The sequence below is a fragment of the Oncorhynchus masou genome, chromosome 19 (genome assembly GCF_036934945.1).
Source record: "Oncorhynchus masou masou isolate Uvic2021 chromosome 19, UVic_Omas_1.1, whole genome shotgun sequence".
In the NCBI taxonomy this organism is placed as follows: Eukaryota; Metazoa; Chordata; class Actinopteri; order Salmoniformes; family Salmonidae; genus Oncorhynchus; species Oncorhynchus masou.
Window position 1 is genome coordinate 31,790,880 of NC_088230.1, and position 22,451 is coordinate 31,813,330.

General features: G+C 42.0%; 1 protein-coding gene across 1 annotated transcript in view; it reads right to left on the minus strand.

Moving 5' to 3' along the window:
- The window catches only part of LOC135505597 (protein lin-28 homolog B-like), a 46,843-nt gene that overhangs the window by 9,493 nt on the left and 14,899 nt on the right, over positions 1–22,451 (minus strand). Inside the window, exon 3 of the mRNA XM_064924663.1 lies at positions 18,720–18,910. Coding sequence (XP_064780735.1) covers positions 18,720–18,910 — 191 coding nt within the window. The remainder of the gene's footprint in view (positions 1–18,719; positions 18,911–22,451) is intronic.

The following is a 22,451-nucleotide window of genomic DNA, read 5'->3' on the forward strand; positions in this document are numbered from 1 at the left end:
GCAGTCGCGGTCCTGTATAGAGACAGTTTCATCACAGCACAGCCAATCACAGCGCTTGATGGGGTTTGCAACTGCACTTGAAGAAACTTTCAATGTTCTTGAAATGTTCTAGATTAACTGACCTTCAAGTCTTAAAGTAATGATGGACTGTTGTTTCTCGTAGCTTATTTGAGCTGTTCTTGCCATAATATGGACTTGGTCTTTTACCAAATAGGGCTATCTTCTGTATACCCCATCTCAACACAAGTGATTGGCTCAAATGCATGAAGGAGGAAAAAAATTCCACAAATTAACTTAAGAAGACACACCTGTTAATCAAATCAAATGTTATACACATTCCGTGGGAATTAACGGGAATGTATGCAAATTCATATTAATACCACTTAAATGTAGATGTTTCTTGCATTGGATATATTCACCATATAATAAATATGGAAACTTAAGGTAAAAGGTTTATGATAAGGAGACTTAAATTATTAAATCCTTCCAATATAAATAAAAACATTTAACTTGTTATCGATTGAACTTTTATTGAGTTGACTCTTCACATGGGATGATTTCACTGAACAAGAAGGAATATTGAATGATATGCGATGGATCATTGGGTCTCCCAAAAACGTTTTTGACATACATCTGTAAAATGATGGTAAGAAAATAAAGCTTTGGTTGTCTTCCTCTCAGGCTTCCATGTCTTCTCCCTGGACCTCCTCAATGTCCACCTCTTGAACATCAGACTCTGAGGCCTCATCTTCACTGTCACTTTCCACTGTCACTTTTTGGCTTGTTGTCAGGCTCAAAGCCTCAAATTTTCCCAGATGGCCACCCAATTTTTCAACCCTTGTATTGGTCAGCCTGTTGCATGCTTTTGTGTGTGTTTTCCCAAACAAGGACCAGTTACACTCTGAGGTGGTGGATGTTGATGTTATTTGGAGGATGATTGAGGCAACAGGGGAAAGAGCCTCAGATCCACAAAGTCTCTTCCACCAGGTGGCTGATGAGATATGTTGGCATGACTGCCATATTGGATCTGCATCCCAAAGCCCTTGCTTGGAAGTGTACTTTGCCAGACTGTCAAGAACCTTACCCTCATCCAGGCCAAGGTGGAGAGACACAGTAGTGATGACACCATAGGCCTTGTTGAGCTCTGCACCAGACAAGATACTTTTGACAGCATACATGGGGTCCAATATGTACGCTGCGGCATTTATGGGCTTCAGGCTGAAGTCTTCATGCTTTTTGATGCATTTCATAACTGCAGGTTCCTCTGCTTGGAGAAACAGTAAAGAAGGCAGGGCATTACGGATCTCTCTTACATCTGCAAGCAGTCTGAACATCAGACAGGATGGCATTGTCCCCTTCAATCCGTGCAATAGCTACTGCTATAGGTTTCAGGAGTTTCAGGCTGCTCTCCCAAAACGTATCATCCAGGAGGATCCTCTTGATGGGGCTGTCCATATCGGCAGACTGTGATATGGCCACTCCTTCCCCTCCAGGAAACTTTCAAACATGATGACAACAACACCCCCAACTGCTACAACTTGATGACCATTCACATACCTAACCATTTCCTTGGCTCTCTTGTAGAGTGTATCCATTGTTTTCAGTGCCATGATGTCCTTGAGGAGCAGATTCACTGCATGAGCAGCACAGCCAATGGGTGTGACGTGAGGGTAGGACTCCTCCACTTTAGACCAAGCAGCCGTCATGTTCTCAGCAGTGTCTGTCACCAGTGCAAATACCTTCTGTGGTCCAAGGTCATTGATGTCGGTCTTCAGCTCATCTGCAATGTAGAGACCGGTGTGTCTGTTGTCCCTTATGTCTGTGCCCTTGTAGAATACTGGTTGGTCGAACATTCGCCCACCCATCAGAGATGATTGCAATACAGTCTAATTTCTCTATAATTTGCTTGACCTTCTCTTGAACTCTGCATCCAGCAAATGAGTGGATAAAGCATGTCTGGTTGGAGGGGTGCATGCTGGGCGAAGAACATTCCGAAATCTCTTCCAATACACATTGCCTGTGAGCATCAGAGGTGAACCAGTTGCATGCACAGCTCGAGAAAGACATTCAACAGCATTTCTCTGACTACGCTCCCCCATTGTGTCAAAAAAAACTTCTGATTCCAGGAGGACCATGAGCTGTTGCTATCGATAAGGTGTCTGATTCATCATTTTCACCTCACATAGAAGTAGAGGGACTTCTGTCAGAGGTTGCTAGTTGTGAGCGCTGAGGGAACTTTATGCACTTGGCCAGATGATTCTGCATCTTTGTTGCATTCTTCACATATGATTTGGCACAGTATTTCCAAATGTACACAGCTTTTCCTTCTACATTAGCTGCAGTGAAATGTCTCCACACATCAGATCGTGCCGTGGCATTGTCCTGTAAAGATTAGAAGAATAAAAACAATAGATAAATAGTTACGCAGATTAAACAAGTCCTTTGTAAGATAAATGTTTTCAAATAAAACATGTATGGAAACAGGTGAATTAACACTCCTCCAATAGCAGGCTCAAGAAATCTAAAAACCCACATGGTAGCAAACTAACTTGCAGAAATTGTTAACAAGTTAGAAATGATTTAGACACACTTTGCTAAATTCAACTATTTACTAGTTAACAAAAAATAATCACATGTCACATAAAATATTCACCCCACCCAGTATTGTACTCAAAACTTACCAGAAAGCATGTAGTCCTTGGCTCAGACAGTGTAGTAGTGTGGGCTCAGTAGCATCTCATTAGTGTGCAAGATCTTGAGAATCAGATGTAAATGTGATGGAAGAGTGCACAGCACATGTGATGGAAGAGTGCACTGCACATGTGATGGAAGACTGCACTGCACATGTGATGGAAGAGTGCACTGCACATGTGATGGAAGACTGCACTGCACATGTGATGGAAGACTGCACTGCACATGTGATGGAAGAGTGCACAGCACATGTGATGGAAGAGTGCACAGCACATGTGATGGAAGAGTGCACAGCACATGTGATGGAAGAGTGCACAGCACATGTGATGGAAGACTGCACTGCACATGTGATGGAAGACTGCACGTGACGGAAGAGTGCACAGCACATGTGATGGAAGAATGCACAGCACATGTGATGGAAGACTGCACTGTACATGATGGAAGACTGCACAGTGCGTGCAGAGGGTTGCAATTCCATTGAATTGGGGATAGTTTAACCAAAATATGCCACACGACCTAGAATTGGTTTCTGTGTATCCCACAAAAAAAGGTTCACTGTTACAAGCTAACTTTGTTTTCGGAAAGTGTCCGACCCATTGTAACCCTATCTGTATACCACACCCCTGCCTTGTCACAACACAACGGATTGGCTAAAACACATTAAGAAAGAAATTCCACAAATTAACTTAACATGGTACGCATGTTAATTGAAATGCATTCCATGTGACTACATCATGAAGCTGGTTGAGAGAATGGCAAGAGTGCAAAGCTGTCATCAAGGCAAAGGTTGGCTACGTTGAAGAATCTCAGTTATGACACTTGCTTACTACATGATTTCATATGGGTTATTTCATTGTTTTGATGTCTTTACTATTATTCAACAATACAGAGAATAGTAAAAATAAAACCCTTGAATGAGTAGGTGTGTCAACTTTTGACTGGTACTATAATAATATATATATATATTTGTATCTATAGGATTGAGTGCTCTTACCAAGCTATGAAATGGTTTAGACACACTTCACTGGGACCTTGTAGGTTACTAAGGAGCTTGTGGTGGCCTATACTTGGCCTATGGTAGCATCCAAAATGGCCCCCAATTCTCTATTCAGTGCACTACTTTTGACCCAGGAATCTGGTCAAATGTATATATATATATATATATATATATACACACACAGAAGTTTACAAAAACGAGTTTTAAATGACTCCAACCTAAGTGTGTTTCAACTACTCCATAAATGTCTTATTAACAAACTATAGTTTTGGCAAGTTGGTTAGGACATCTACTTTGTGCATGACACAACTCCTTTTTCCAACAATTGTTGGAAAGACAGATCATTTCACTTACAACTCGCTATATATAAATTCCGGGGTCAGAAGTTTACATACACTAAGTTGACTGTGCCTTTAAACAGTTTGGAAAATTCCAGAAAATTATGCCTTGGCTTTTGAAGCTTCTGATTGGCTAATTGACATCATTTGAGTCAATTGGAGATGTACCTGTGGAGTATTTTTAAGGCCTACCTTCAAACTCAGTGCCTCTTTGCTTGACATCATGGGAAAATCAAAAGAAAATCAGCCAAGACCTCAGAAAAAAAATCATCATTTTCCAAATGCCTGAAGGTACCCCATTCATCTGTACAAACAATAGTACGCAAGTATAAACACCATGGGACAACGCAGCCGTCATACCGCTCTGGAAGGAGACATGTTCTGTCTGCTAGAGATGAACGTACTTTGGTGCGAAAAGTGCAAATCAATCCCAGAACAACAGCAAAGGACTTTATGAAGATGCTGGAGGAAACGGGTACAAAAGTATCTATATCCACAGTAAAACGAGTCCTATATCAACATAACCTGAAAGGCCACTCAGCAAGGAAGAAGCCACTGCTCCAAAACCGCCATAAAAAACCCAGACTACGGTTAGCAACTGCACATGGGGACAAAGATCGTACTTTTTTTGGAAAAATGTCTTCTGGTCTGATTAAACAGAAAGAACTGTTTGTAAGTCGCTCTGGATAAGAGCGTCTGCTAAATGACTTAAATGTAAATGTATGTAAATGTTTGGCCATAATGACCATCGTTATGTTTGGAGGAAAAAAGGGGGAGGCTGCAAGCCGAAGAACTATATCCCAACCGTGAAGCATGGGGGTGGCAGCATCATGTTGTGGGGGTGCTTTGCTGCAGGAGGGACTGGTGCACTTCACAAAATAGATGGCATCATGAGGTAAAAAAAGTATGTGGATATATTGAAGCAACATCTCAAGACAGTCAGGAAGATAAAACGTGGTCACTAATGGTTTTTCCACATGGACTAAGACCCCAAGCATACTTCCAACGTTGTGGCAAAATGACTTAAGGACAACAAAGTCAAGGTATTGGAGTGGTCATCACAAAGCCCTGACCTCAATCCTATAGATACAAATTGTGGGCAGAACTGAAAAAGTGTGTGCGAGCAAGGAGGCCTAAAAAACTGACTCAGTTACACCAGCTCTGTCAGGAGGAATGGGACAAAATTTATCAAACCTATTGTGGGAAGCTTGTGGAAGGCTACCCGAAACATTTGACCCAAGTTAAACAATTTCAAGGCAATGGTACCAAACACTAAGTGAGTGTATGTAAACTTCTGACCCACTGGGAATTTTTTACTTGGATTAAATGTCAGGAATTGTGGAAAAAAGAAAAATGTATATATTTATATTATTTATTAGTACCAAAAGTTCTAAAGTTGGATCAAATACATCTCATCCTCAATACAATCCTCACATAGGGAGCTTCTCAAAGTTGCATGGAACACAGTTGGTGCATTGGATTGAAAGACATCATGGCTTGGGAAAACAACAGTTGGTATTCTATTGCATTGATTCTCAGACACAATCGATGGTGAGCATTAGAAGCTAGCCTTGGTGCATTTCGTTGAGTCTTTAAGATCACTGTTAAAAGACCAACAAATCACTAAATAACAAATAAAGAGCACAGCAGCAGAAATGTTTTAAAAGAATGCTGCACTTAACGAAGGATGTTGAGATGAACCATTGAGAGCGCTCTCTCTCTCTGTCCCTCACTGTCTGTCTGTCCCTCACTGTCTGTCTGTCTGTCTGTCTGTCCCTCACTGTCTGTCTGTCTGTCTGTCTGTCCCTCACTGTCTGTCTGTCTGTCTGTCTGTCCCTCACTGTCTGTCTGTCTGTCTGTCTGTCCCTCACTGTCTGTCTGTCTGTCTGTCTGTCCCTCACTGTCTGTCTGTCTGTCTGTCTGTCCCTCACTGTCTGTCTGTCTGTCTGTCCCTCACTGTCTGTCTGTCTGTCTGTCTGTCTGTCTGTCTGTCTGTCTGTCTGTCCGTCCCTCACTGTCTGTCTGTCTGTCTGTCTGTCTGTCTGTCTGTCTGTCTGTCTGTCTGTCCCTCACTGTCTGTCTGTCTGTCTGTCTGTCTGTCTGTCTGTCCGTCCCTCACTGTCTGTCTGTCTGTCTGTCTGTCTGTCTGTCTGTCTGTCTGTCTGTCCCTCACTGTCTGTCTGTCTGTCTGTCCCTCACTGTCTGTCTGTCTGTCCCTCACTGTATGTCTGTCTGTCTGTCTGTCCCTCACTGTCTGTCTGTCTGTCTGTCTGTCTGTCTGTCTCTCACTGTCTGTCTGTCTGTCTGTCTCTCACTGTCTGTCTGTCTGTCTGTCCCTCACTGTCTGTCTGTCCCTCACTGTCTGTCTGTCTCTCACTGTCTGTCTGTCCCTCACTGTCTGTCTGTCTGTCTGTCTGTCTGTCTGTCTGTCCCTCACTGTCTGTCTGTCCCTCACTGTCTATCTGTCCCTCACTGTCTGTCTGTCTGTCCCTCACTGTCTGTCTGTCTGTCTGTCTGTCCCTCACTGTCTGTCTGTCTGTCCCTCACTGTCTGTCTGTCTGTCTGTCCTCACTGTCTGTCTGTCTGTCTGTCCCTCACTGTCTGTCTGTCTGTCTGTCTGTCTCTCACTGTCTGTCTGTCTGTCTGTCTGTCTCTCACTGTCTGTCTGTCTGTCTGTCTGTCTCTCACTGTCTGTCTGTCTGTCTGTCTGTCTCTCACTGTCTGTCTGTCTGTCTGTCTCTCACTGTCTGTCTGTCTGTCTGTCCCTCACTGTCTGTCTGTCCCTCACTGTCTGTCTGTCTCTCACTGTCTGTCTGTCCCTCACTGTCTGTCTGTCTGTCTGTCTGTCTGTCTGTCCCTCACTGTCTGTCTGTCCCTCACTGTCTGTCTGTCCCTCACTGTCTGTCTGTCTGTCCCTCACTGTCTGTCTGTCTGTCCCTCACTGTCTGTCTGTCTGTCTGTCCCTCACTGTCTGTCTGTCTGTCTGTCCCTCACTGTCTGTCTGTCCCTCACTGTCTGTCTGTCTCTCACTGTCTGTCTGTCCCTCACTGTCTGTCTGTCTGTCTGTCTGTCTGTCTGTCCCTCACTGTCTGTCTGTCCCTCACTGTCTGTCTGTCTGTCCCTCACTGTCTGTCTGTCTGTCCCTCACTGTCTGTCTGTCTGTCTGTCCCTCACTGTCTGTCTGTCTGTCCCTCACTGTCTGTCTGTCTGTCCCTCACTGTCTGTCTGTCTGTCCCTCACTGTCTGTCTGTCTGTCTGTCTGTCTCTCACTGTCTGTCTGTCTGTCTGTCTGTCTCTCACTGTCTGTCTGTCTGTCTGTCTCTCACTGTCTGTCTGTCTGTCTGTCTCTCACTGTCTGTCTGTCTGTCTGTCCCTCACTGTCTGTCTGTCCCTCACTGTCTGTCTGTCTCTCACTGTCTGTCTGTCCCTCACTGTCTGTCTGTCTGTCTGTCTGTCTGTCCCTCACTGTCTGTCTGTCCCTCACTGTCTGTCTGTCCCTCACTGTCTGTCTGTCTGTCCCTCACTGTCTGTCTGTCTGTCCCTCACTGTCTGTCTGTCTGTCCCTCACTGTCTGTCTGTCTGTCCCTCACTGTCTGTCTGTCTGTCTGTCTGTCCCTCACTGTCTGTCTGTCTGTCTGTCTGTCTGTCTGTCCCTCACTGTATGTCTGTCTGTCTGTCTGTCCCTCACTGTCTGTCTGTCTGTCTGTCTGTCCCTCACTGTATGTCTGTCTGTCTGTCCCTCACTGTATGTCTGTCTGTCCCTCACTGTATGTCTGTCTGTCCCTCACTGTATGTCTGTCCGTCCCTCACTGTATGTCTGTCCGTCCCTCACTGTCCCTCCCTCTGTCCCTCTCTCTCAAAAAACATAATGTGCCGATCAAGGGTCAAGTACATTTCAATTCCAAATTAACTGCCTGAGAAAACTGAATAGAAAACACAATTGCGTGATACAAACTCCATACCCAATTCAATAACCAAACAGGAATTGACCTTGGTTCAAACATCTTGTTTAGTTAAGCAATAAGATCTCGTCATCTCAATATTCCCATTATGTGTTCTTACCAAGCTATGAAATGGTTTAGACACACTTCACTGGGACCTTGTGGGTTACTAAGGAGCTTGTGGTGGTTACCATGGTAATACTTGGCCTATGGTAGCATCCAAAATGGCCCCCAATTCTCTATTCAGTGCACTACTTTTGACCCAGGAATCTGGTCAAATGTAGTGCACTACTGTATATAGGGAATTGGCTGCCATTTGGGACTTGACCTAAATATAGCCTAGACCGCCTCATTTGTCTTTGCCTCCTCAGAGAAGTGTGGACACACCATGCACAATATTCCTCCTTGGGATTGGTGCAATGACTAAACATTTGTTGGGCATCATATGGTTTATCTGTTATTAATTCATGGTGACAGCAAATGTGTAAATTTAACACTGAAAGTAAACACTGTTTTTGTGTTAAATTAACTCTGAGTGTTGAGAATAAACTCTTTATATTTCATATGCCTTATGCCAAGATAAATTGGTGATGGTAAAATGATTGTACCATTTATTATTGGGATTAGGATTGCAAAAACTTTCCACTAATTCCTGGGTTTTCCAGAAGTCCCGGTTAAAAGATTCCCATAAAGGTAAAAACATGGATTGTTGGGAGAGTTAGCAGAAGTTTGCAACCCTCATTTGGATTGAGCAGGAGAGTTAGCAGAAGTTTGCAACCCTCATTTGGATTGAGCAAAACAAGCAACCGTTATTGCTCAGAAGGTTAAATGACCAAATCCCAATTATCCTTAGTGAGTACCAGAAAGTAACCATAGCAACCACAACTTCTGACAAATATGAGCTGAAACAGGACCATATAAATCCTAACTCAATTGCCGAGAGGTAATTTATACCTATTTTCAACTTTGGTTTACTGTTTCACTTCAAATGGATTGAGTGGGTGAAATATTCCTTTCGTTTGAGTCAACGTTAAACTGCAAATCTTTATTTATTTTGTAATTTAGCTTATCCAGAGCAACTTACAGGAGCAATTAGGGTTAAGTGCCTTGCTAAATGGCACATCAACAGATTTTTCACCTAGTTGGCTAGGGGATTAATTCATTTAACTCGGCAAGTCAGTTAAGAACAAATTCTTATTTACAAACGAGAAACTGGCCCAACTTTTTAACTGGCCCAACTGTCTTAAACGCTAGGCTACCTGCCACCCTAATATAGCACTTCTCAGCATGGGGCGGCAGGGTAGCCTAGTGGTTAGAGCGTTGGACTAGTAATCGGAAGGTGGCAAGTTCAAAACCCCGAGCTGACAAGGTACAAATCAGTCATTCTGCCCCTGAACAGGCAGTTAACCCACTGTTCCTGATGTATGTTGAGGTTAGGGTTGTCTATCAGTTTCGCATCTAATAATATCAACTGGAAACTTTAGTGGAAGAACTAAGAACTGTATGTCACTTCTCTCTGTAGTTGTGCACTCCTCCCCATGCATTTTAAAGCATTTGATTGGTGAAAGTACAAACAGAGTTTCCGGGGACACTTTATTTGGATAGTCCATTTGTAGATGCTCTAAAGACCATCTATTTATGAACCATCATAAATAAAATAAGAGTGCATAATTTAGCTACAGCGGATCAATAGCTTCTAAAAAAAATACCTGTGGATTAAGTTTTATCACAGGCTCTTAAGAGTCAGGAAGGCCACAATTTGGGCAGCATGCGAGCCAAATTTATAACAGCTTGTTGCGATGAATCATTCATAGAATGATTTTGGAACCTCTAAACTTGGCACTTTGACTTAACCTCATCTTCCCATGGCTGTCAGTAACACTTCAACTAACTAACACAAAACACTGAACTTAACCCTTTTCCTAACCCTTACTCTAAACCTACTCCGAACCTTATCAAGCAGTTGCTTGTCAACAGATGATCATATTATCAACAATCTGTAGAGCATCTATACACAGACTATCTGGACTATGCAAATATAGTGTGACGAGTTTCCACCATATTTCTTTTGACGGTCCTTTCCTTTTAATCCACGAAGGGAAGTGAACAAGTGCACACTTTAAGAAAAAGGACCGATAATTGGAACGCAGGACTTATACACTGGTGTGTTCAAGTATGGTTGCAGTTATAGTTCTGTCCAGCCTGTGGAAGAATACGGTAAGCAGCAGAGAACAAGAGGTGTAATCAAACTTAAGTACCTGCTACCTACCAACACAGATTCTGATCCTCAACACGATAAAAATCACTATGGGAGATAACCAACCACAAAGTAGCCCCCCTTCCAAATCCCCATGGAGATAACCAACCACAAAGTAGCCCCCCTTCCAAATCCCCATGGAGATAACCAACCACAAAGTAGCCCCCATTATCCTAAATACACTGAATTATTCACTGGTGTAAAACATCCAGGGAAGCCTTTCGGCTGATTTGATTATTAAAGAGGAAACCTTTATTTTGACACCTGATTAAGAGAGGGATTGGATAGCCAGAAAGCTTATCAATCAATCACACAATGATTTGGTCTATGCAGATATACATTGCTTTCAGAAAGTATTCATAATCCTGGACTTTTTACACATTTTGTTGAGTTACAGCCTGAGTGTAAAATGTATTACACTTAGGTTTTGTGTCACTGGCCTCCACATAATACCCTTTAATGTTAGTGAAATTATGTTTTTAGATTTTTTTTCAAATTAATCCAGAATGATAAGCTGAAATTTCTTGAGTCAGTAAGTATTCAATCCCTTTGATATGGCAAGCCTAAAGAAAAAAAGACATTGAAGAGTCTTGGTGGTTCCAAACTTCTTCCATTTTTCCCATAATAAAACTTGCTCCAGGGCGCTCAGGACCTCAGACTGGGGTGAACGTTCACATTGAATATCCCTTTGAGCATGGTGAAGTTATGAACTACACTTTGGATGGTGTATCATCACACCCAGTCACTACAAAGATACAGGCGTCCTTCCTAACTCCATTGCCGGAGAGGAAGGAAACTGCTCAGGGATTTCACCATGAGTTTAATGGTTTTGATATGGGAACTGAGGATGGATCAACAACATTGTAGTTCCTCTACAATACTAACCTGAATGACAGCGTGAAAAGGAAGCCTGTACAGAAAACATTTTTTCCAAAACATGCATCCTTTTTGCAATAAAGTAAAACTGCAAAAAACGTGGCAAAGAAATTGACTTCATGTCCTGAATACAAAGTTATGTTTGAGGCAAATCCAACACCACTGAGAACCACTCTTTATAATTTCAAGCATGATGGTGGCTGCATCATGTTATAGTATGCTTGTCCTCGGCAAGGGATAGGGAGTTCTTTAAAATCAAATCAAATTTTATTTGTCACATACACATGGTTAGCAGATGTTAATGCGAGTGTAGCGAAATGCTTGCTTCAAGTAATCTAACTAACAATTCCTAATCTACTGTCTTATACACAGTGTAAGGGGATAAAGAATATGTACATAAGGATATATGAATGAGTGATGGTACAGAGCAGCATAGGCAAGATACAGTAGATGGTATCGAGTACAGTATATACATGTGAGATGAGTATGTAAACGAAGTGGCATAGTTAAAGTGGCTAGTGATACATGTATTACATAAGGATGCAGTCGATGATATAGAGTACAGTATATAGGTATGCATATGAGATGAATAATGTAGGGTAAGTAACATTATATAAGGTAGCATTGTTTAAAGTGGCTAGTGATATATTTACAACATTTCCCATCAATTCCCATTATTAAAGTGGCTGGAGTTGAGTCAGTGTCAGTGTGTAGGCAGCAGCCACTCAATGTTAGTGGTGGCTGTTTAACAGTCTGATGGCCTTGAGATAGAAGCTGTTTTCCAGTCTCTCGGTCCCAGCTTTGATGCACCTGTACTGACCTCGCCTTCTGGATGATAGCGGGGTGAACAGGCAGTGGCTCGGGTGGTAGATGTCCTTGATGATCTTTATGGCCTTCCTGTAACATCGGGTGGTGTAGGTGTCCTGGAGGGCAGGTAGTTTGCCCCCGATGATGCGTTGTGCAGACCTCACTACCCTCTGGAGAGCCTTACGGTTGAGGGCGGAGCAGTTGCCGTACCAGGCGGTGATACAGCCCGCCAGGATGCTCTCGATTGTGCCTCTGTAGAAGTTTGTGAGTGCTTTTGGTGACGAGCCAAATTTCTTCAGCCTGCTGAGGTTGAAGAGGCGCTGCTGCGCCTTCTTCACGATGCTGTCTGTGTGAGTGGACCAATTCAGTTTGTCTGTGATGTGTATGCCGAGGAACTTAAAACTTGCTACTCTCTCCACTACTGTTCCATCGATGTGGATAGGGGGGTGTTCCCTCTGCTGTTTCCTGAAGTCCACAATCATCTCCTTAGTTTTGTTGACGTTGAGTGTGAGGTTATTTTCCTGACACCACACTCCGAGGGCCCTCACCTCCTCCCTGTAGGCCGTCTCGTCGTTGTTGGTAATCAAGCCTACCACTGTTGTGTCGTCCGCAAACTTGATGATTGAGTTGGAGGCGTGCGTGGCCACGCAGTCGTGGGTGAACAGGGAGTACAGGAGAGGGCTCAGAACGCACCCTTGTGGGGCCCCAGTGCTGAGGATCAGCGGGGAGGAGATGTTGTTACCTACCCTCACCACCTGGGGGCGGCCCGTCAGGAAGTCCAGTACCCAGTTGCACAGGGCGGGGTCGAGACCCAGGGTCTCGAGCTTGATGACGAGCTTGGAGGGTACTATGGTGTTGAAGAGGTATTCCTCTTGTCCAGATGGGTTAGGGCAGTGTGCAGTGTGGTTGAGATTGCATCGTCTGTGGACCTATTTGAGCGGTAAGCAAATTGGAGTGGGTCTAGGGAGTCAGGTAGGGTGGAGGTGATATGGTCCTTGACTAGTCTCTCAAAGCACTTCATGATGACGGAAGTGAGTGCTACGGGGTGGTAGTCGTTTAGCTCAGTTACCTTAGCTTTCTTGGGAACAGGAACGATGGTGGCCCTCTTGAAGCATGTGGGAACAGCAGACTGGTATAGGGATTGATTGAATATGTCCGTAAACACACCAGCCAGCTGGTCTGCGCATGCTCTGAGGGCGCGGCTGGGGATGCCGTCTGGGCCTGCAGCCTTGCGAGGGTTAACACGTTTAAATGTTTTACTCACCTCGGCTGCAGTGAAGGAGAGACCGCATTTTTCCGTTGCAGGCAGTGTCAGTGGTACTGTATTGTCCTCAAAGCGGGCAAAAAAGTTATTTAGTCTGCCTGGGAGCAAGACATCCTGGTCCGTGACTGGGCTGGATTTCTTCCTGTAGTCCGTGATTGACTGTAGACCCTGCCACATGCCTCTTGTGTCTGAGCCGTTGAATTGGGATTCTACTTTGTCTCTGTACTGACGCTTAGCTTGTTTGATAGCCTTACGGAGGGAATAGCTGCATTGTTTGTATTCAGTCATGTTGCCAGACACCTTGCCCTGATTGAAAGCAGTGGTTCGTGCTTTCAGTTTCACACGAATGCTGCCATCAATCCAAGGTTTCTGGTTAGGGAATGTTTTAATCGTTGCTATGGGAACGACATCTTCAACGCACGTTCTAATGAACTCGCACACCGAATCAGCGTATTCGTCAATGTTGTTATTTGACGCAATACGAAACATGTCCCAGTCCACGTGATGGAAGCAGTCTTGGAGTGTGGAGTCAGCTTGGTCGGACCAGCGTTGGACAGACCTCAGCGTGGGAGCTTCTTTTTTTAGCTTTTGTCTGTAGGCAGGTATCAGCAAAATGGAGTTGTGGTCAGCTTTTCCGAAAGCTGACCACAATAAAAGGATAAAAGGAAACGGAATAGAGCTAAGCACAGGCAAAATCTTAGAGGAAAACCTGGTTCAGCCTGCTTTCCACAGACACTTGGAGACAATGAAGGGCCGCCCCCAAGTGGTAAGGGTAGGTAACAACATATGCCATGGGGCGGCAGGGTAGCCTAGTGGTTAGAGTGTTGGACTAGTAACCGAAAGGTTGCAAGTTTGAATCCCCGAGCTGACAAGGTACAAATCTGTCATTCTGCCCCTGAACAGGCAGGTTAACCCACTGTTCCTAGGCTGTCATTGAAAATAAGAATTTGTTCTTAACTGACTTGCCTAGTAAAATAAAGGTAAATTTAAAATTAAATTAAAATTAAATTAAAAATGTTGATCTTCAACACAGGGGCCCCTCGGGGGTGTGTGCTCAGTACTCCCTGTTCACCCATGACTGCACGTCCAAGCATACGATCACCGACAATGACGAGGAGGTCAGAGACCTGGCCATGTGGTGCCAGGACAACAACCTCTCCCTCAACGTGATCGAGACAAAGGAGATGATTCTGGACTACAGAAAAAGGAGGACCGAGCACACCCCCATTCTCCTCGATGAGGCTGTAGAGGAGCAGGTTGAGAGCCCCAAGTTCCTTGGTGTCCGTATCACCTAAACTATCATGGTCCAAAAACACCAAGACAATTGTGAAGAGGGCACAACAACGCATATTCTCCCTCAGGACACCAAAAATATTTGGCATGGGTCCTCAGAGCCTCAAAAAGTTCTATAACTGCACCATCGAGAGCATCCTGACTAGTTGCATCACCGACGGGTATGGCAACTGCACAGCCTCCGACAGAAAGGCACTACAGAGGGTAGTCCGTATGGCCCAGTGCATCACTGGGGCCAAGCTTCCTGCCATCCAGGACCTATATACCAGGCGGTGTCAGAGGAAGGCCCCAAAAAAATTGTCAAAGGCCCCAGCCACCATAGTCATTGACTGTTCTCTCTGCTACCGCATGGCAAGCGGTACCGGAGCGCCAAGTCTTGGTCCTAAAGGCTTCTTAACCTCTCTGGGATATGTGAGACACTAGCATCCCATCTCGCCAACAGCCAGTGAAATTGCAGGGCGCCAAATTCAAAACAACAGAAATTCCATAATTAAGATTCCTCAAACATAGTATTTCACACCATTTTAAAGATAAACTTCCTGTAAATCCAGCCACAGTGTCCGATTTCTAATAGGCTTTACGGCAAAAGCACACCAAACGATTAGGTTAGGTCAGCACCGAGTCACAGAAAACCATAAAGCCATTTTCCAGCCAAGGAGAGCCCTCACAAAAGTCAGAAATAGCGATTAAATTAATCCCTAACCTTTGATCTTCATCAGATGACACTCACAGGTCTTAATGTTACACAATAAATGTGTGTTTTGTTCAATAAAGTTTATCTTTATGTCCAAAAACCTCATTTGAAATTTGTGTTTTATGTTCAGAAATGCATTGTCTCAAACAAACATCCGGTGAAAGGGCAGAGAGCCACATCAAATTAGAGAAATACTCATAATAAACATTGATAAAAGATACAAGTGTTATGCATGGAAAAATAGATAAACTTTTTCTTAATGCAACCGCTGTGTCAGATTCCAAAAAGGCTTTACGGCGAAAGCAAACCTTGCGATTATGTTAGGTCAGCAACTAGCCACAGAAAAACATACAGCCATTTTCCAAAGAAGGAAAGGTGTCAAAAGTCAGAAATAGAATTATAAATCTTCACTTACCTTTGATGATCTTCATCAGAATGCACTCCCAAGAATCCCAGTTCCACAATACATGTTTGTTTTGTTAGATAAAGTCCATCATTTGTCCAAATACCTCCTTTTTGTTCACAAATCCAAACTCACGAGGCGGGCAAGTCCAGGCGAAAGTTCAGACAAAGTCCCAAAAGTTATAATACAGGTCGTAGAAACATGTCAAACGATGTATAGAATCAACCTTTAGGATGTTTTTATCATAAATCTTCAATGTTTCAACCGGACAATTCCTTTGTCTTTAGAAATGCAATGGAACGCCGTTAACTCTCACGGGTGCGCATGAGACTGAGCTCACCTGGCTGAAACAGCTCTCATTCTCTCACCCTTCACAGTAGAAGCCTCAAACAAGGTTCTAAAGACCTTTGACATTTAGTGGAAGCCTTAGGAAGTGCAATATGACCCCATTCGATAGGCAATGACTTGAAAAACTACAAACCTCAGATTTACCACTTCCTGGTTGGATTTTATTCTCAGGTTTTTGCCTGCCATGAGTTCTGTTATACTCGGACATCATTCAAAAGGTTTTAGAAACGTCAGTGTTTTCTATCCAATCTACTAATTATATGCATATTCTAGCTTTTGGGCCTGAGTAGCAGGCAGTTTACTCTGGACACCTTATTATCCAAGCTACTCAATACTGCCCCCCAGTCCCAAATAAGTTAACAGCTTCTACCCCCAAGCCATAAGACTCCTGAACAGCTAATCAAATGGCTACCCTGACTATTTGCCTTGTCCCCAACCCACCCCCAATTTTTACGCTGCTGCTACTCTGTTTATTATCCATGCATAGTCACTTTACCTCTACCTACATATTACCTCAACTAACCGGTGACCCCGCACATTGACTCTGTACCAGTACCCCGTATACAGCCTCGCTACTGTTATTTTAATTGTTGCTCCTATGTGTTGGAGGAAACACCAACAACCGAAGTCAGTGTGCATGCACATGGCCGCCACAAGGAGTCGCTAGAGCACAATGGGACAAGGTCATCCCAGCAGGCCAAACCCTTCCCTAACCCGGACGATGATGGGGCAATTGCGCCTCATGGGTCTCCTGGTCGCGTCCGGCTGCGACACAGCCCGGGATCGAACCTGGATCTGTACTGGCTAGTTACAGTTAAAAATCGTCTAGAAAATCTAAGGCAAGACTTGAAAATTGGCTGTTTAGCAATGACAAACAAACAACTTGACAGAGTTTGAAGAATTTTTAAAATAATTATGTGCAAATATTGTACAATCCAGGTGTGTAAATATTGTACAATCCAGGTGTGTAAAGCTCTAAGAGATTTTCAGCTCTAATCACTGCCAAAGGGGATTCTAACGTGTTGATTCAGGGGTGTGAATACTTCCTGTATGTAAATTAGATCTGTATTTAATTTTCAATACATTTGCAAAAATGTCAAAAAACATGTTTTCCATGTCATTGTGGTGTATTGTGTGTAGATGGGTGAGGAAAAAAAATAAGTTTAATCCATTTTGAATTCAGGTTGTAACAACAACATTTGGAATAAGCCAAGGGGTATGAATATTTTCTGAAGGCACTGTCCATCTTACATCCATTGTAGGGAAAGAATTACATCAACCTTGAGATCACAAACGTTAAAGGCACACAGCTTCATTTTTTTAAATTAAGGAATAATCTGTGATATTTCCTTGTTCAATGGTTCTTTGATGACAGCCTGCCCTATATTCATTGATTATTTAAGAATAACTTGAGTTGCGTTTATGAATTTGAGAGTAGTTAGGTTACATTTCTCCAGACCCCATTCTTCATCTTACTGCTAGTGGATACACAAACTCCAGATGTTGGTTTAATGTACACTGTAACTATGTGAAGTAGCCTCCCACGATGGCAGCCACATATAGCTCCATCCCAGTCCGTCTCTGTGTGTTCACTGCAGCACCAGGTGCTCTGACACATGCAGAGGAGGAGGAACAGCACGTTTTCTCAGTAGAAGAGACAGAGAGGTAGAGCACAGATACAGCAACCATCAAACTATTTCAGCGAGTTCCATATAAGCCTTAGGGACTAAACAAGACGTTAAAAATGTTGATGTCGGGAGTCCAGCTCAACACCACAGACAGTATTTAGATATAGTCAAAACACCCCCTTTCATAATACCTGCAGTAAAATGCACAAACCTAACCAATTTGAAGATTGTGGAAGGTGATAAATTGACTTTGAATAGCAGGAAAAGTGCCCTATTCAATGCATGACTCAAGCTGAATAACCATGGCAATCGCTATGTACTTAGATGTGTGTTAAATCTACAATCTAGGCCCCCTGATAACTATCCAACTGATGAATGCAGAAACATACAAATTTGTAAGGCTTATACTCACATTTTATTCCATATTAATATCCATCAACAACAAAAATGTGTTTCGTGTTTTTTTTTTTTAAACGGTTGTTTTTTCATCAGTAAAATTTGAGCGTAAATCAACAGATTACTTAATGTTAACAAATCAGTTTAGCCTTTTTAATTCTTTGTTGTCCACGTTACTTTAATGTTGGTTTCCAGTAGTAGTAGTGACGGGGGTCTCAATACAGTTACATCTGTATCGTGACTTGCATACAGCACTGAGACACACCCCACCAGACATGCCACCAGGGGTCTTTTCACAGTCCACAGGTCCAGAATAAATTCAAGGAAAAGTACAGTAGTATACAAAGTCATGATTGAATGGAACTCCCTTCCATCTTATATAGCACAAGTGAACAGCAAACCTGGTTTCAAAAACAAAACAACACAGCTAGTCGGCTGTACCTATATCCTATATCTTGTTGTTCTTTTTAAATAGTGAGCAAACATGTTTTCAGCACTTATTTCCATGACTGATCAAAACTAATTATATCATGTTATCTCTTGTCGTCAAATCACAATAGAATTGCAGAATCAAATCACAAAACATATAGAACCGTGAGAATCTCAATACATATCATATCGGCACCTAAGTATCTTGATAATATCGTATCGTGAGGTCCCTGGTCTTTCCCAAAGCGACAGCCATTTCGCCCATGTCGTTTTAAAAATCCTGTGCAGCAAAGCTCCATCCACAATGTACTTCCTGTCAATCAGAGCCTTCTCAGCATGCTTTGCTCTTGTACTCACCGGTCTCCTTTTGGTTTGCGGTTCTTCTGGGGCGGGACCTTCCCTTTGGGTCTCCTTTCGCTGCCCGCACACGGTCCCCCACCCAGCGCCGTCACCCACAGGGACTCCAGGCCCTTGGAGGACTTCTTAAAGGTGAACTCCACCTGCTCGCCCTCCTTCAGGCTGCGGAAGCCCTCCATCACCAGTTTACTCTGTGGAGGAAAAAAAATCAACACACCAGCCCTTTAAGAAATGCTGCCATGGAATTTGAATTATATCGACCAGATCATCCTTTAAAAGATACTGAATTATTACCATGTAATTACAATTACATCCAGACCACCCCTCTTTAGAAACACTGCACTGTTACAATTAATGATTTTTGGGCTAGCATTTATAGCAAACCTTTGGAATGTCGACTATTTAATTCCAGTCATTGTCAATGTTCATCCTTATCAAATGACAAAATGTAATTAAATCGAAAAATTGGTAGCTTAGGTGCATCCCTTCCTCATCCCTCCCATTTTAGTTCTCACTTAGACAGTTTCCTTCTGACAGGGAGGGAGGGGGAGGAATAGGGTTTCGCACCCAATGCTGTCCCTTCCCTCGACCCAAGAAATATGTCTTTATCAGTTCCATCTGAATGATTCATCTGGTTACTATGTAAACACGAGGCTACATATCAATCAAACATGTATGGTTTGACAACAACATAATATGACTGATATCATGTATCTTTTACGGATCGCACCCGACGCATAACCGAATTTAGCAGAGGGGAACAAACACACACACCGTCAAAATGTATACATGCTGTTGAAGGAGTGTCAGAGCAAGCCAACAGTATGCAGGCCAATGAAGAGCTATTCAAACAAGCATGTTGCCACGAGAGTGAGAAAGAGAGGCAATTAAATTGTATAAACAGAGTACAGTTGGGAAGAATGGCTACTATTTGGGTTAGTAAAGCTAAGTCATTTACCACAGTGCAAATGTTGCTTGTGTTTATCTATGGTAAACAAGTTCAAAAGACAAAATAGGACTATAAACCATTAAAAGTTCATGCATATAAAACTATTTGGTCACACTATTTGTATGGTCTGTTTCCATCTATAGAACCTCTACAGATTGTTAGTTTGATCTGTTGATAAGGAATTGCTTGCTAAGGTTAAGGTTAGTATTTGGATAAGGGTTAAGGTTAGGGTTAGTAGATAGTTAGTTGGTTGAAATTTTACTGATAGTCAGTAGAGCACCTACAGATGGACTATCCAAATAAAGTGTTACCAATCATTTCATGTTCATGTTTCATGAAAATATAATACATCTGGTCCAATGTATTGCTTTATTTTGTAATAATCTTTGATATAAATATTATTAGTTAAATATTATCTCTGGAAACCAATAGGAAAGACAGAAATAATAGCTGCACTAAAGTTATTACAGTTTATTTCTTCAAAGATGAAACAATGAATTTCTTTATGAATTAACCCGTTTTTGGAATAGATTTATATGTCTATATTTGCTATAATACATTTAATATTTCACACAAAATGTTGCTTAGAATTATGAACACAATAAAGCTATTATAGAAGCTTGAATATCTTTATAATGGTGTTTTTATCATCTCACATACCCCAAAGCTTTCTAAATGGAAAATGTGATATCTACTGACTAATCAACATTAATTCATTATCTACTAATGATTTTAATACATGAAAATCTGTCATTATTATGCCACTAGTAACAGCTACCATCTGTCCTAGATTATATTTAGACCCTTATTCTGATGATATCTAACAATTATTTAAAATCACTACAGTAATATTAATTTTAATTTATTGCTTGAAATAAAAAGACAGCAATTTCCCTCAACCAATGAAATTGTACAAGTGGGGGTGGCAAAAATGCAGTCCAAAGATCCAAGTAAATGATATTCTTCAAATCTCTAAACCCCTCAATTAGTTCAATATATTTTATTATTTCTAATACAGTGAGTTAAATATATTCACTTTTTTTTAAATATCTAAAATACCAGTTTGCATCATTTCTAACACTAATTGTTTTCACATAACATAGAAACAAATCCTTCTGTTATACACAGACACATCTTGGGACCCATTGGAATCAATAAATGTAAAACTGTATGGTTAATTAAAATACTTACAACAACTGCGTCTCTAAAATTACAATGTCACATTTTACTTAAAGTACTGTAAACTACAAAATATATCTAATCCTACCAATTAATTCAAAGTGGTCAAATCAGCACCGTAGTTCAGAGATTTCACTATGCATGATTATTACTATATATATTATTTTGTCATTTTGGTGAGGACAAATCTTTGTGCTTCTTGACAATAAAGACGTGAACATCATCACTAAAAGACATTACCAACACTACTAACCAAATTACTAAAAGCACTACAAACTCTTTATAAAGAATATTGGTGAAAAACTCCATAACTACGAAAGACAGGGGAATCGACACATTCATCATTTAAACACCTCGTGGTTTCACGAAGGGTGAAAAAGACTCCTCAATCATACATGATTTCACACAATGTATTCATTCGTTCATTTATCCCTTCGTTCACTCAAATCATTCCCTGTCTCCTGCTAGCAAGCAGTAGGTGATTAGCTTAGCTCACCCCAGCTAGCTGAAAGTAGGAGACCGTTCTGGATGTTTTGGATCTGCTGTGAGGAAAAGGAAAGGATTAGGGGTAGAATGAGAGAGACAGCAAGGATTCTACACCTCTGTTCAACAGGGCATAACGCTCATGACAAAACAAGGGATGAGGCAAAAGAAAAGGACAGAGAAGGGAAGAAAAAGGGTGATGTCATGGTGACCTGAATTAATATACATACGAGTTGCTAATGATAACCAAGGTGGGTATTATATGTTCGTTTCAGCTGTAGTGGGTCACTTCAGGAGATGATTATACATTTTGGTACAAATCACAACAGCATTAAAACAAACTAAAACCACAACTTCAAATAGCTAATAAATGATTTCAATCCCAGCGACTTTATGATGAATATATTATTATAAATTCTAAAATGTTACGGGCATTAAAAAATAAAAATTCAGCAGAACTGCTTCTCTTTCTTTCAAGGCATAATTATGACTAGTCATTGATTCTCTGGCTCAGCCAATCAATGAGAGCCTTCCTCGTCTGCGCCAGTCATCATTTTATGAAAGCAGCATGTGTTTCCGGGTCAAAGTTCAGTGGTCCCCGCATCCCCACCCCCTGAGCCTTCATAACACTGGTCCAGTTATTGTCAGTTAGGAAAGCACACAAGTCCTTTTGTCCACTAGAAATATGTCAACTCACATTTCCTAGATACTTTAATGAATATCTAGTATCTAGCAAATTATAGTAAAGATATACAATTGGCTTTTTATATAACCACAGTATCTCGTGTGTAAAATAATGTGTCAGTTATTACAAATTGCCGCAGGACTTTATTCAAGCTACTCGACTATGAACTAAATCAGATGAATGAAATTGAGTTATTCCCTAATAAAATAAATTCAAGACAAAGGAATGCATATTATGCCAGATGTGCGTTTGTGTGTGTTTGCATGTACGTACGTGCATATATGTGTGTGTGTCTATGTGTGTGTGTTTGCATGCACGTACGTGCACGTGTGTGTGTGTGTGTGTGTGTCTATGTGTGTGTGTTTGCATGTACGTACGTGCATATATGTGTGTGTGTCTATGTGTGTGTTTGCATGCACGTATGTGCATATATGTG